We start from the raw sequence: 16,477 nt of genomic DNA, 5'->3' as shown, positions 1-16,477 counted from the left end.
TTAGTCAGGACAATTTTGTTCATGTATGAAACAAACAGGAAAGTTACAAGGCTCATAACTCTGTGGTTATAAAATAATTCTGTATATATTTTTAAGAAGTGAAAGAAGGAATCATCTTGATACAGCTCAGTTAGGACAGTTAGCTGTCTAATCTAGGCTGATAACTTGGGCTTTTTCAACACAATCTTCAGGATGCTTTCACAGTGGTTGACTTCAACTAATATTTAATGTTAAATACCTATGTTGTAGTAGGAAGAACTGCTGCCTGAAGTGTATACTTCTGATATAGACAGAATATCTGACTTTTTCATATACAGTTTGGGAAACAAACATGAGGTTTAGTATTTGTTTCCAAGGTAGAAAAGGTACCTATACATTTTGCTAAGCAAATATGGAAATTGGAGTGAAAGGATGAACAGGAGAAGAAATGGTACCTTCTGTGTTTTTTGTTGGCTTCCATTTCCTACTCAGATACAACGCTACACATTGCAAAACAAATATATTACATTAGATTTCTGAAAACCTTTGATGCAAGAAAATATAATTAACTACATGTGAGATGGCTTTGCAATTTCCCATGTAGCAGAATTATAAGGATTGCCATACAGAAACTTTTGGGAATTTTTTTTCTAAAAGAAAACATCACATATTGTTCTGATATTTCTGTTGGAATTGTTAAAAGACCATGAAAGATGATTTGATTTTTATCATTTGGGAGTGTGGGATTTGAAATGGAGGACCTCTTTTACTGAACAAAAAACTGCCAGCAAAAGATTTGATATCTTTTCCAAGCTTAGCTTTCCTTCGTTTTTGGCATGCTAATCAGTGGTGAGGAAAGATATCTCTGGTTCTGACCAAGAGGTTATATCTTAGTCAATAAAATGGTCCATGTCACATAACATAGCAGAGCTTGCATTTCTATAATGAAAATCTTTCTTACTAAAAAGGAAAAAAAACCAACCAACCAACCAACCAAACAAACAAAAAAAACAACAGCTGTCTGTTAAAGAACACCTCTGGCCTGTCCTACTCCCTGTTTATGCCTGTGCATTGGCTGGTAGGTATGGATACTGGGGCAGGACAGTGTTGGAGTTCACACTCTAGCCCTGTCTACTTTACTGCTTAGATCCTGAATTTCAGTGCTTACTGCATTGGCCTGAAAACAGCTTAAGATATGGATCCATAGTGGGACTTTTGTATGGGAACATTATGCTTAGCTTCTAGGAGTCCATAGTATGTAATGTGATTCACAGTTCCCAGTACTTATGTCAGCTAGAAAGTTAAGAATTTTATCCTTTATTATTGAATTCAGTGTAGACAGGACAGTAAGCAGAGTATATGCCAGAGTCTCTCTGCTAGGCTGGCTTTTAAACTGTGTTTGCAGGGAAGAAGGGAAGGCAGCAGGCAGCACAGTAATGGTTTCTTTAATGTTGTCTGAAATCATAGAATAATATAATATTTTTAGTTGGAAAAGACTTCTATGATTACTCACTGCCACACTGACTACTAAACCATGTCCCTAAATGTTGCATCCACATGCCTTGCATATGTCTCTGGGCATGGGGATTCCATCACTTCTGTGGGCAGCCTGTTCCAGTGCTTAACAACTGTCTTGGTGAAAAAAAAAAATTCCTAATATTTGAGCTAAACTTCCCCTGCTCCAACTTGAGGCCATTTCCACTTATTTTATTCCTTGTTATTTGGAAGAAGAGACTGCTGACCACCTTGCTAGAACATCCTTTCAGGTATTTGTAGAGAGCAATAAGCTACTACAAACCCCTAAGCTTCCTTTTCTCCAGGCAAAATAACCCCAGGTCCCTCAGCCACTTTTCCTATGACTTGTGCTCCAGCCCCTTCACCAGCTTCATTGATCTAGAAACACTGATCTAGTGAAGGATTCTAGCGATACTATTTTTCACAATATTTTGTGGAGACTTATTTTGCTGAGACATGTTCTCTCACCTCTTAAATATAAGGAGTTCAAGACAGCATTTAGCAGGTGAAAGCCCACTAAGTTAGGAGGAGAACCTTACAGGAAGAGAGGCTGGAGGACACTCTTCCTTGTGCTGGTAAAGTTGTCCACTTTCAAATAAATAAAGAAAACATCAGGGGAAAATTTACTTGATGAATCAATTTGATGACATAAAAGCATAGTAAAGATACTCTCCAGTCACAATTTTTATTTTATGAAATAATTCTCCTATAAACTGCATAAAGCTTCCTTGAAAGTGAGAATACCTGCCCAAGAAAATTTGTATTTTATGGGAATCCAGTGTTAGAGTTTTCTCATAGTCAAAGGGTAAGACTTCAGAGTGAAGTCTTTTGGTCCAGGCAGAATGCTTCACAGAGTCCTCATAGCTATCCCAGCCTAATATGGAAAGCTAATGTTTGTCACTTGGAAGAGGGAACGATAGGTTTAGATTTCCTCAGGTTAATGAGGGTAGCCACTCAACTTCCCCATTTCCAGAATGAATGTATAATTGTGACATTTTCATATGAATGAAGGCAGTATCACCACCTGGTAACTGAACCAGGTAACGCAATGAAAATGTCCTGCCTGTGTCTCCTGTGTAATTAAGTCCTAAGAATTTGTATAGTAAAGAGGTAACTTTTTTTGGCCATAAAATGTGTTAATGGTGTGTGTGCGCTTGGGTGTGTTCACATGCCCAGCTGGTTTAAATTGCTTTTCCCACCCTGTTCCTGGTTATTGTAACATTTTTAATGTCTCCTCTTCTGAGACTAGAATGCCTAGAGGGAGATATCAAATTCTAATCATTAAATAGCCTCAAGAGATCAAATTGCATATCAATCAGTCCCTTAGACAATTTCTCAGTTGGTTCAGACAAGTTTTCATTTTATTCATCCTTGACAAGGACTCACACTTCAGTTCAATGGAGAAGACAAGAAAGAGAGGACTGAGACCTGTGAGTTTCTTTGTATAGTATTTCGACAAAACCTCTTAGACTTCCTTAAGAATTTTTCTTTTCAGTAATTTGATCTTTCTTACAAGAGAGTAGTTAAGACTCATTCCATGATACAAATGCTTTTCTTTTGAGGTCTTGAAGTGGTAGTGAGTAATTAACTTCAATTTTTTTGAGGGATTATTCAATTTACGAGGGTCTACTCTGTAAACCTAATGTATCAAATACTGATTTTTGTGTGCATGTATTATTTTTTTTTTTCAAATCCATAAATTAGTGGTTTGCTCCAGGCATAAGAGATTTTAGTCTTCAGGAATTTTTGCCTGAAAGAAACTCAGGGCTGAACATTCTGTTTCAGATAATAATCTTTTTATTTTTGTAGTAACACATCTAAATTTATGGAAAGAGAGGTACATAAAAGAAATGAAGAGAAACCCAGAGTGTGTTACATTTCTTGTACAAGGTTATATCAGAGTAAAAGCTGGAAAGGATGCTATCGGTTGTGCTAGACTGTACTGATGCTATTTTTTGTACATTTCTCTAGAATATGTTCTACAAATGTAGTATTTTCTTAAGACTTCACAGCTGCAATTAGACCACAATTTAGTAGCTACTGTCATGAGAAACTTAAATTCAGATCACAATTGAGCTGAATGGAACACACCTGTAATTTTTGGATTACTTATTGCAGGCTTATGTTTGTAAGGAGTTTATGCCATGTTTTTCCCTTCTAATATTGAAATCTTATGTTTATTTGCCATCTTCATCCTTGTATCCTAAGAAGCAGCGAGTATCCTGAACTTTGTTTAACCACTGAAATTCTTCTATACTTACATGTAATACTAATTGAAATTACTCTTCAAAAGGTCAATGAGATAAGGACAACTGTCTTAACTGAGCATTCCCAGTTAGTCTTGGGTCCTTCTGGCTATACAGTTTTTTAATAATTTTGAATACAGAAAATATAAGGTAAAACATATCTGTGTTTGTTCAACAACCTCCTCTTATAATGAGATCAAAACAGCTGATTTTTTGAGAATTCTGAGGTTAATTTTTTGGTTTTTTGTTTTTTGGTTTTTTTTTTTGTTTTGTTTTGTTTTGTTTTTTGCTTGGAAAGGAGTGATGATCACATGCTTTCTTTTTCTCTGCTTGCTTTTCAAAATGTTTTCATTATTGAGAGAATTGACATTTTCAAAAACATTGTAGGGACCACACAGCTTTTTCTTGTAATCCCATTGTTCTTTTTTATAGTGTGTGAGATTTAGATATTCAGAATAAGAGTGGTAGCTCCAGGCAAGAAACAATAATATGAAATAAATGTGTTCCCATTTTCTGAAAAGTAAATGATGATTGTAGTTTTTAACTGTCCAAGCCTATCTGAGCCTATTTCTTTCACTTGGGGAAATTCATAGAAGGGTAAATGTAACATGTTCTTTAAAAAAAAACCCAAGCCTGTTTAATTCAATGTTAGCATGTAATTTAGCCTGTTTAATTCAATGTTAGCATGTAATTTGTATAGCTCTTCAGGCTTTATTTCCATATTAAGATTTTTTTTAAAAGATCTTCCTTTGTCTTCCATGACTTCTAATCATACTACAAAGACCAACTTCAAGGTCAATCATGATGTTTGTATATCTAGCATTTATTTTCAGTTTAATCAAGGGTACATCTTAATTCTTAAATTTGTATCACTTTCTTTTCAGTTTAAAATTTAAATCTTGAAGAAGTTTTTCACTGTGAATTAACAAATTATAATTCCCAACTAAATAATTTGTGATTCTGTGAGACATTATTCAGGTACTCACCCCTAGTGAAGATTATAATGCTAAGTTAGTGAAATGACCAAAAGTACAGGGAATCATGTAAACTCTCATCAGGCTGTACAAAGACACTGAACCATGTGTCAGAGAACTCTTCTGCTTTATTGTACAGTTGTGTTCTTAACTGTGGCAACCAGTTAAAACAAAGAGGAAGAAAGAGAGGAGAAAGTGTGAGGGGGCACAATCTGTATGCCTCTAATTTAAATTAGGCTTTTTGCATGTTTTTGCACCCCTGCACAGCCAGCCCTTCCCCAGGAAGTGAGCTGGGGTGAAGGGGACTGAGCTCAAGTCTCAAGGCAGAGCAGGGAGTTAGCTCAGGGCAGCACTGCCCCACCCCTCCTCTGGTCACCTTTCCTGTAGCAATGCTCAGAATGTTTGAGATAAAATGTGCTTCGATCAGGTCCTCTACAGTTAGGATTATTAGAAGTCTAGATTTTGGGGTTTTTTTACTTTGTTTTGAGGGTGTTTTGTGTCTTTGTTGCATGTTAGTTTGAAGCCAGACACTGTAGTTGCAGTTCTGAGATTCAAAAATATCTTATGATTGGCCAGTTTTTGTAAATAAACTTCCTACCAATTTTCTAAGTCTAAATGGTGCACATTATTTAATGATTCATGTTCCTCTGTGTTGTTCACTATTATTTGTCTGATATTCCTGAATAATTTTATAGGATAAGGAAAAATGAAGCTTAGCTCATTTCAGTGTATCAAGAAATTTCTAGAAGCTCAGAAAAAATCCCTAAAGAAGTTACAGCTGTTTTGTGTTGTTCGTTTAATATGAAATATAGTAGATAAACCCAGTATGCATTTACTGATATTTGGGAAAACTGTTCTTTTGTTATTCAATGCACATTTAAATACAGTGACTTTTCAGAGGGTGTAGTACTGATTATGAGGTAGAGGTGTATTTAAACCTGCTTTGGGAAGAGCTTTTACAGAAGACAGCAGTGTGATTAGTTTTCTGCAAATATTTCAAATTATATGGACATATTGCTAAAAATTAATATTGTAGTCATGTTCAAAAATTTCTATGCCTTGGATAGTTCTTATTTACAGTATCATGCAACAACATAATTATAGAGATTTATATATGTTACAATATGATAATATTCTAATTGCTTATGTTTGAAAACAATCAACCAAACACACACAGACATAAGACAAAACAACAAATAAAACCCAAAAAGCAAGCCATATATATCCATTAATAATTTTCAAAATTACTTATTTCAAGGGGACAAAGGGAATAGAAAGAAGAAAAACAGTTCATGTTCTTGGTAAATGAAGTATTTTTTGAACCTCTATATTCTGTGAAATGCATTAAATACTTAGCAAAATATCAGTATGAGGAGAATCTATTATGAATTATGAATTTTATGAATTACATAGTTTGTCTGTTTTTTTCTACTGACTAGCTGGTTGCCCTTTCATTTCAGCTAATCAAGCTCACTGTATGCTTTCAGAATGTCTGTCTAATGAAAGGGATGTGAGTCTTTAACCCTGACTCTCTGCTGAGGTCAGACCTGTGTACATGCCCAAAACCCCCTTGTGAATACGAGCAGAAGGGAGGGCCAGAGAATAAAAGTGGTTAGTGACTGAGAGCTGGGGTGTACTGTTCTGCACTAGCTGTATTAGATAAAGCCTGAGAAAGCTAGGATATCTGTGGAGTCTTCATTTTCCTATGTTCATATAATTTATATTTCTGTTTTCTTGTAACTGGTCATGACCTGAACAAGAGGATCAATAAAAACTTGAAGTCACTTTAGTTTTCTATTCTACGCTGGAGCAAAGATGATTCTAAGCCATGTCTTCTATTTCCCTAGCAGCTACAGAATAAGCGTAGACTACTGACAATCTTCTCAAGTTGAAAAGGTGGCAACTGCAGATCCTGGAAACCATCGGTTTAGCCCTGAAGGCCTGATTCATAGACTATTTAAGCATCTCTAAGAGTGTCTTGGGGCACAGATTTATAAACAAGTGGTATTTCCAGGCACACATCCATGTTAACTTCAATCTGCATTTTCTTCAAAGGCCATAAATGTCTCATTAGCCTCAAATTACACTCCTCTGCCAATAACAAAATCATTGCATGTGGTTGTATATGATTTCAGATCTTCCTTGACTTCCCTGTGTGGTATGCTGCCAGAAGTTGTCATTTTGAACTGAATATTCTGACTTGCATTGATTATTTTCGATTGTTTGAATGAGTGATACTTCCAACTAGGAATTTTTTGCAAGCAGTTTGTATGCATTTTTCTAACACTTGAAGCAGTAAATAAAAAATGGAAAAAGTACAACACTATTAGTGATAATAAATAAAGGCATGACAAGTACATGCCTTCCTGAAGATTCAGTACATAAAGGCATATTTAATAGCTGACTGTATACATATAATTGAACATCAAACCAGTTTTGATATATCTAAAACCCTTTCTAGAATGTTTACAGTTTTTTATTTAAGATTAATCCCTAATTGAAATCTGTGACTCTCTATTTACATCTTCCAACATTTTTAATGATGTATCTAACATCATATTATAGTCGTTAAAGTTCAAAGGCAGCATGTCTTTTTCCTTACCTCTCAATATTATTAATGAAAATTATTTTATTTTCTTTGTCTGTGTATGAGAATGTATGCATTTCATGTGAAACTAACCTTAGGATAATGGTAATTAGTCTAGTAATGTTGATAAACTGAAATGTGTGATATTTTCTGCCTAATTTTCTTGCCTAAACAAGATATTTTTACTTTCCTTGCCTCAGTCTGGTTCTTTGCATCAGTATAATACCAAAACCAATTGTCCTTAGGATGCACAGCTCCCAGAGCTGGAAGCTGGGGAAGTATGGAGAGCTGAATGAAGCCCCCTTAATCCAGGAGGAAATGGTTAGTGATCTGTTACTTATAGCAAATTAGATACACAAAAGTCTGTGGGCTCAGATGGGATACACCTGAGGAAGCTGGTGGACGAGCTTATCAGACTGCTTTAAACCACCTAACAGCAGTCCTGCTTAACTGGAGAAGGTCAGGTTGATGGAAAATTAGTGAATGTAATGCCTATCCACGAGAAGGGTCAGAAGGATGACCCAGGGAGCTACAGGCAGGTCAGCCTGATCTCAGAACTGGGGAAGGTCATGGAACAGATCATCCTGAGTGCCATCACCTGCTATGTGCAAGACAGCCAGTGAATCAGGCCCAGATGATACTCACAAATGGCTTAACAAAAGGCAGATCCTATTTTACTAACTTGATCTCTTTCTGTCATAAAGTAACCTGGCTGGTGGATGACGGAAAGGCTGTGGATTTTGTTTATCCAGACTTCTTTAAAACACTGGATACTGTCTCCCACAGCATTCTCCTGGGGAAACTGGCTGTTCATGGCTTGGATGGATGCAGTCTTCACTGGGTGAAAAACTGGCAGGATAATCAGGTCCAGAGAGTGGTGCTGAAATTGGGGTTAAATCCAGTCAGCAGCTGGTCACCAGTGCTGTTCCCTAGGGCTCATTATTGGGGCCAGTTTAATGTTTCTGTCAATGATTTGGATGAGGGGATTGTGTGCATCCTCAATTCAGTTCACAGATGATACTAAACTGGATGGGAGCATTGATCTGCTGGAGTGTAGGAAGGCTCTGCAAAAGGAACTTTACAGCCTGGATTGACTGAGACAAGTTCTCTGAGGATTGATATGGCCAAGGGTCCTGCAGTTGGGTTGCAAAAACTCCATGCAATGCTCCAAGCTTGGGGAACAGTGTCTTGAGAGCTGCTCAGCTGAAGGGGACTTGGGGGTGCTGTTTGATAACTGGCTGGATATGAGCCAGCATGTATCCAGGTGGCCAAGAGAGCCATACTATTTAGTACATCACATTTTTTTACAATTGCACATTATCTCTGCTGTATCAACTGAGGATTTCCTTCATGTTGTCGTTTTTGGTTCTGTCCCTGCTGGCAATGTGTTCACTCCTGCTTATTTGTCATTCTCATTTTCTTTTCATGTTTTGTTTCCTCTTTTTTTGCTTGCTGTTTGCCCAGAATTTTTTTCCTTTATCCATCTTTCATCATCTGGATCACTGTGTTTCCTTCCACCTTGTCAATTCCCTCAGTGCTATATTCCAAATTTCTTAGAATGTCATTACAAACTTCTGCAGTGTGGATGTCAAGGGAATAAGATCTGTTGTTCCTCCCTAAGCACAGATTAAATCCTCAGTTGGATATAACTGGAAAATCTGATTTGTGCTGCATGATCAGTAAAGTGTGCCAAAGTCAGGATGGGACAGAGCAAGAGGAATGCTACTCAAAAGCAATCACCTGCTGCTGATTTTTATAGTTAAAGATGGTAGCAAAAATCAGAAGGGAAAGTGACACTTGAGGAGGAATTTCGAATGACCCATTGCTGGCTGACCACTCTGAGTGCCAGGGAGCAGCTGAAGTGGAGCTGTCCATGGGAGAGGATGGCCCAGGAGCTGTGGGCACTGCACTGGTGGCAGGGCTGAACTTCTAAGGCTCCCTATTGAGTGTGGGCTGAGAACTCTCAGAACTCTGCCACCACCCAATAATCGTGAGGCCAGGCAGGGTGAGGAGTCAGGTCCAAGGTCTACTTGGGGACCCAAGATCCAGGCTGGGCATGGGGTTGGGCATAGGGCTTCCTGCAGCATGAGGGACTGATGGCCCTGGTGCTGCCCTTGGGGACATGAAAATTAGAACTGCTAATGATTTGTCCTTCAGAAATGGTGCTCAAATTGTAACTCCTAACGAAAATGTCAGAAGAAATTTTGGTCCATCACATGTAATATGTATCTGGTTTTATCTGGCCTCTGGTGTTTCAATAGCTTTGTGGCAAGAGTGCTAAAATGAAATAATTCCAGATTGAAAATTCTTCCAAAATGAAGAATTCCAGAAGTTTTGAGAGAATAAAATATCATCCAAATTATTTTCCACGTCTGAGTCCTGACTGAAAAAAGGACCTGCTTGTCTACTTATATATAATTTTTATATATACATATATGTTCATCCTACCAGTTATAAGGTATCAGTGTCAGTTTCCTGTAATAAGGAGGTTTTTATGTGTGGAATTTTTTACCTGTGGAATTGTTTGTGCTTTTGAGTTGAGTAATGGGTAAAAAGGAAATCTTTAATTTCTTTGGGCATGTAGAATGTTGATGTGTGTTCATTTGTATACTTGTAATGGTTAGCATATACATGCAAGTGACTTGTATTTAATTTAAAAATTACAGAATTATTATATGAATTGCCTTCTGTTTAAAAACAAAAGTAAGAGAATGCAAGCAGGTAATGTTACATAGTTGTAGCACTATGAAGTCCAAAAGCTGACTTAAGAGATTGTAGCATAGTTTTTTTTTTCCTTTTAGTTTTCCATTGTACTGTCAGACATAGAAAAAAGATATGAAAGTCAATGAATTTGTATCTCATTTTGACTGTTCTCATACTTGGTTTGAACTAATTATTTATTGCATTCATTGGAATTTCTGAATTAGATGGAGGTAAATTAGGTTGTCATACACAAAAGAAATCATGTCTGTGAAAAATATTCTGTAGTTGTCAACTCATACCAAGAAGAGATTATCCAATGCAGGAAACATAAGTAATGAATGGTTCCTGTGGGAGTGCAAATACGCTTAAAAAGAAGATTCTCTTTATTTAGGGAAAAAATATCCTCAAGCTAGCACTTGAATGTGATAGTCTTCCTGAAATCAGAAGTGTTTGGGCTGTGGTTTGGTTTGGAAGCATATAGAGAAGCAGAAACATTTGTTTGAAATAACCTTGTGGCTTCAAGTTTACTTCTCTTAACTTACATACCTCTGGAAACACATGGCTAACCAGAGTGTCTAAAGTTCATAAGTTTGTATGCCTTGGCATGGAAGTAGTGTGTGAATATAATTTTTGGCTTTTTAAGATTTTTTTTTTTAAGGTTTATGCCAACATAAATTTGTCTGTTGATTTGAATTGCTCGCTTTCTTTTGGCCGCAGGCTGACTGAGCGGGCTGGACTTCACTGAAAGGAGCCATTTCACTGGGCCAGTGGAATAACTGCGGATCTCTCACCACTCTACTTGTTGGGAAGTGCTGTGTGTTGCCAGGATTAATTCAACACTGAAGTCTGGGATGGGCCTTAGGGGCAAACATTCCCTTGTTTCTTCTGACATTGGGATTTGTCTACAGCCAGTCAGCTGAGGCATCTACCACACATCAGCTTTTGGTTTTTTGTTGCCTGAACAAAGATACATTTTCCTTCACTTCATCTCCTTTTGACTACTGTTTTATTAGTTTTCACTTTCCTTGACTGAATAATTTCTCCTGGCTGTGGAAAAAAGAGCCCTGCTGATGTTGATTTAAATAATGTCGAAACCAATGGGACTCCTATGGCTGCCTTTGATCTTCACACCAGTGTGTGTCATGTTGAATTCTAACTTCCTCCTGTGGATAACTGCACTGGCTATAAGATTTACTCTCATTGATGGCCAAGCACAATACCCAGTTGTTACTACAAATTATGGCAAAATACGTGGTTTAAGAACACCTTTGCCTAATGAGATCCTTGGTCCAGTGGAGCAGTACTTGGGTGTTCCTTATGCCTCTCCTCCGACTGGAGAAAGGCGATTTCAGCCCCCGGAGCCACCCTCGTCTTGGACAGGCGTCCGCAACGCCACACAGTTTGCTGCCGTCTGCCCGCAGTACCTGGATGAGAGGTCACTGCTCAACGATATGCTGCCAGTCTGGTTTACAGCCAATCTGGATACTGTGGTGACATATGTTCAAGATCAAAATGAAGACTGTCTGTATTTGAATATCTATGTGCCCACAGAGGATGGTAAGTACCCTGAGACCCACGCTGCCGTGTGCTCACCGGTTCAACATATGAGGAATGTCCAGGTCTTCAAAGCATCTTACTGAGTTTCATCCATGTTTTTTTTGGGGAAATGGATAATGCCTCTGAATATGCATTATTAGTAATACTTTGTAGATTGAACATGCTTGCATAGATTCTCTCTTACTTTTCAGTGCAACACCAACCTACAGTTTGATTGCAAGTAGTGGCCAGGGTATGTCAGCCAGACTTAAGTTTACATCTAAAAGAGAGCTGAGAATCATTCACAAGAGTAGAAAGGGGAAATAAACACTAACCTGAAGAAATATTATCATTTTTCCATGCATGAGTTGTATAAATATATTGTTACGTGCTAATTTTTAAAGCAGAATTTACCTAATGTTTTTTTCTTTATTTTATCATAAAATTTCTGGGTCTACCATTAACTCTGCTTGATTTTAATAGACAATAGAAAATTATTACAGTAATTCTGTCAGCAAGGACTTTTTTAGGATTTTTGTCTGTAAAACTTTTCAGTCAAGCTTATTTTTCTTCATTCACTAAATTTAAAATGAAGTCAAGGTGATTTATTATGCAGATTGGAACAGGTGGCTTTAAACTTTCATCTCTTGTGCAATACTTTCTCAAGAGAGCTACTTTGAACCACTTTCTATAGACAAAAATGATGAACACAAGTAGTAATATAGAACTCTTTGGATATTTACGTGATCTCAATCTTAAAAATTGTAGCTGCATGTCATGATGAATGTATCTTTGGTCGTTTTGCAAAGTATTGCTTCCTACAGGCAATAAAACCTGTTTTCATTGGGCCCCAAACAAGTTAGGTCTATTATTTCACAAGGAAATAAAAATAGTACTAGCACTTATATTTAATATTCCACTTAAAACTAGTGCTTTCTGCTAATTGAAATGCAGTTAGGGATGAATAACATGTCAGATTTCTCCCAGATATGCAAATCCCTTCACTTTTGCTGAGCGTTTGATTTACACAACCAAGGCATTGTTATTTCTCAGTAACCATACTCTAAATATGCAAATTTTCTACTTTGATTATTATAATCCTTCTGCCTTGATTGGCTTCTTTACTCAGAATTTCCAAGCTGCCTGCCAGCAATAAACATACCACCTTCTTTTCCTGTTCTCATCAGCTGAAGCAAGAGCTTGAAAGCTAAGAATAAAGGGGTAAGGTTTGGGAATACTGGGAGCTTTGCAAAAGTAAATACTACCAAGGTGCTTAAAGGAAAAGTGCTGTGAAAGGAAAGCTGTGTTTATGGGGGCTCTGTGTGCATGCGTGTGTGTGCATGTGTGTGTGTGTCTGTGTGTGTGCCTCGGTGTGTAGACAAAGGAACAGGCCTTTACAACTCAGTTCTTCCACTCTTACAGCCTCATTGGACTCCTTACTCCTTGGATAATGACATAGATAATTTTTTCCCAAATTTGTTTATGTTCTGGATTTTAGCCTTCATACTTTAATCACTGGGGTAAGCTTGCCCTGAGAAAGCATTCTGGGTTAAGATTTTATTTGTTCTCACTGAAGGAACATCAGCTCTGATAACTCAGTCTTATTTTAGAATCCAGTTTTAATAAATAATATATTCCTCCAATCTAATAATAAGAAGTTTCATTTATTAATTAGGGGATACAGGAAATTAGACATGGGAAAATATATGTGAATGTCTAGGAAAAGAATATTTAATATCAAATGAAAAATAGTAAAATATTGTGAGCTGAATGACTAGCAATCTATAACACTCATCTTGCTATAATAGCTAATGACATTTGCATTTAGATTTAAAGTAGAATGGAATGATAAATTTAATTTCACATTCTGTAGACCTTTTTGTTTACTTTTGTTTACTTTTGTCTACTTTGTTAACTTTTGCAAATTCATGATTTTCTCTTCCTGGTTTTAGATTTTCTTTAAATAGCTTGTAAATGGCATCAAGTTGCTTTTATCTCTCCTGTTGAAAGGAGATATAAAAACACACGCATAAAAATATGTAGCTGAATACCGAGAAGACAAGGTTTGTGTTAATGAGGAGCTGAAGGTAAGGTTGCTCCTCTACAATTTGAAAAGCAATTTTAAAGATTCCATTGGGGAACAAGAAGCTTAAGAATGAATAAATTAAGTACATAATGTTTTAATTGTATGCTGTATATCAGCATATAATATAATAATATATATTAATTGTCACTAATTACTAAATCTCAGAGGCTTTTTTTGGTGAGGAATATATGTGATCTTCTGACCATAAAGATGCTTAACAGGAACTGACCTACAAATCAGATGCTCTAAGTTAGTGTGTCTCCAAATCACTCCAAACAGTCTTAAATAGGAGTGCATACAATCTGATTAAAGATGTTATGCTTCATTATATGAGTCCTAGTTGGCAAAAATAATCCACGTTGTTATGGAAACAGACCATGAAATTAGTTTTTGAAGCAAGATTTCAAAGTGAGTGACTTTGAATTAAATTTAGATTTTCAATTCTTTCTTCAGTATAAATTGATTTAACAGAGCTTTGATACTGTTTTCTAGAAGAAAAGGTGGCTGGAATCATCCAAACCTAATAAATGCTTGGATTATGAAACTTACTCAGAATATTTTTTTCATGTTTTTTTACCTTTGGAGAAAAGAATAGAGCAACAACTAATGAATTATCTGCAGTCATTTGCAGTGCTTAGTTCAAAGCAATTCTAGTGAATAATTAATCAAAATGAAGGTCAGGTTTGGGGATTTTTTTTCATTGTTTTGTTTTCTTGCAGTTCTTTTTCAGTATATAGCATTACCTGTTTCTTATTATTTTTGTGGTTTGGCCAAAGAGAACCAAATTTTGATCATGTACTTTCAATAAAGGGTTGACTAATAAATGCACATACCCCTCCATCTGATTTCAGAATTGCTATCCTTCCATGATAAACTAATGGGAATAAGAGTAGAATACAGTCACTTTAACAAGGTAGATAAGTTTAGTTAGTTTCAATGAAGAGTTTGAAATTATACTGCTTTTGTTTGAAGAAGTACCAGGAAATTAAATAACATATAAATCTATAGTTCCTTAAGATATTTGGAGCTTCTAGGTTAGGAAATTAAAATAACTGCTACACAGTCTGTGTCTGTATTAATCCTAGCCTTTCTTTAGACTCAAAAAATTCTGTATTTCAAATGTCAGATAGCAGGAGTATCCTATCAGAATTTCCTGTGTTAAAATGTCTTTACAAAGCAAAAACTATCTTCCTATTTATAGGCTCTTTTTTCACTTTAGGTGAAAATATTATTTATCATAGAAGTCAATATACATACCTAGAAGAATAACACTGCAATTCTGTCTTGTAAATTTTTATTCTTTTGCTGTTTTTCACTAGACAAGTATTTTTTGGTGACCCTTTCCTTACAGTAATACTTCTATTTCAGAGTATCTAAGGTAGCTGGAGATTTTCACAGTTTGTTTCCTTTTGCCCTTGGAAGGAAAAAAATTGCACCCACTGTGATCCATTGAGATTTTTTAATTTTTGGTCTTAACTATAAATAATATTGCAGTTAATTTAAAGACACACAATACAAGCAATAAAGAGAAAATCTAAGAAAATTATTTTATTTTATATGTCAAACCTATACTAATAATAAATTACTCAGAACTGAAGCAAATAAAATATTTATAGTGAAGCTATCATTTTATCTAGTTAGTTTCTAAACACTTGGCTTGATCTGCAGCATTATTTTTGTGGGTCTATATTGTCTAGGCTGCTTTTTCAGTTACTATGAACTGTAATTTTCCACAAGAATACTTGAATGTCAGTTTTGAGGAGGTCATCTAGGGAGATGATATTGAGGACAGTGTGTTTATTATAACTTCAGTCTGAATATGGGTTTATCTGCAGTGGAAATGCTAGATTGAAGAGGACACAGACTGTTAATCGGCTGTGCTTAATCCTTGGCCTTTATCATTTGAATCTGTGGATTCTGAAGGAGATTGCTATCTCCTATCATAACCAGGGGAAAAAAGTATAACAAGGAAAAAAAAAAAAGCAGAAAAGACCCTTAATTTGTATTTCTTTCATTATAAACTTCGAAATTATATTAATAGTAAAGCAAGATTAAAAAAAAATCAATACAGCAAAAAAGAACAAAACCCAACAAGAACAAATTATTTTATGTTTGTCTAAAACCTGTTATGTTCAGATCAAAAGTAAGCATATATACTTTTTAACTTTTTTGGCATATGTATAGAGTGTAAAGTGGCATATGTATAGAGTGTATAGAGCTCCTTATCTACTATGTATTTGTTATAGATTAACTTAATGAAGTATTTTAGTATCTTAGTGTTTCTTGCTTGTGAGCTCGTTTCATTTACCTCAGAATAAATGCAGCTGAAGTGACAACAAAAGTGGGAGACCATGACACTTATAAGTGAGGAGGTGATCATTTTTTGTTAGGTTATGGGAACTGAGGTGTGCCTAGGATTAGTGGTATATTTAACTCTGGACAACCAGGAAGAAGTAAAGTCTGGTGCATAGAGATCAACTATATTCCTTCTCTGGGTACTGATTGACTAAATATACCTGCAGCTCTTGACTCTGGTCTGTTTGACTAAGAAATAACAAAATGAAAAATTTGAGCACAGCTGATCAAGAAGACAGGCCTCAGACTGTCTGTTTTGCCTATTATGAAACAAATAATTGCTGCTTAATATATAATTGTTTACAGCTTTCTTCTTGCCATTGCTGTTGAGTGCAATGTCTTTAACTTGGAAAAAGTGGTTTTATCAAAATTATCCTAATAAAACATAATTGATAAAAATTGGGTTTTTCTTCCCTTTTCTTTGAGGCAAAGAAAAAATAGTGTAAAGATTAGTCTCTTCATGTTAATGACATAGAATAAAAAAGTAAGCTAATCA

At 36.0% G+C, this 16,477-nt stretch overlaps 1 protein-coding gene across 5 annotated transcripts in view; it reads left to right on the top strand.

Moving 5' to 3' along the window:
- The window catches only part of NLGN4X (neuroligin 4 X-linked), a 156,529-nt gene that overhangs the window by 38,543 nt on the left and 101,509 nt on the right, over positions 1-16,477 (top strand). For 4 of the 5 annotated variants that reach the window (XM_021532002.4, XM_021532000.4, XM_085583990.1 and 1 more), the window contains one exon: positions 10,722-11,561. In XM_021532002.4, coding sequence (XP_021387677.1) covers positions 11,090-11,561 — 472 coding nt within the window. In that variant the 5' untranslated portion in view covers positions 10,722-11,089. Of the gene's footprint in view, positions 1-7,604; positions 7,623-10,721; positions 11,562-16,477 lie in introns of those variants that run through there. The other variant, XM_085584007.1, reaches the window with a different exon arrangement.

The sequence above is a fragment of the Lonchura striata genome, chromosome 1 (assembly GCF_050655825.1).
Source record: "Lonchura striata isolate lonStrDom1 chromosome 1, ASM5065582v1, whole genome shotgun sequence".
Taxonomy (NCBI): Eukaryota; Metazoa; Chordata; class Aves; order Passeriformes; family Estrildidae; genus Lonchura; species Lonchura striata.
Note: the sequence above shows the minus strand (reverse complement) of the source record. Positions and strands in the feature narration are given on the sequence as shown.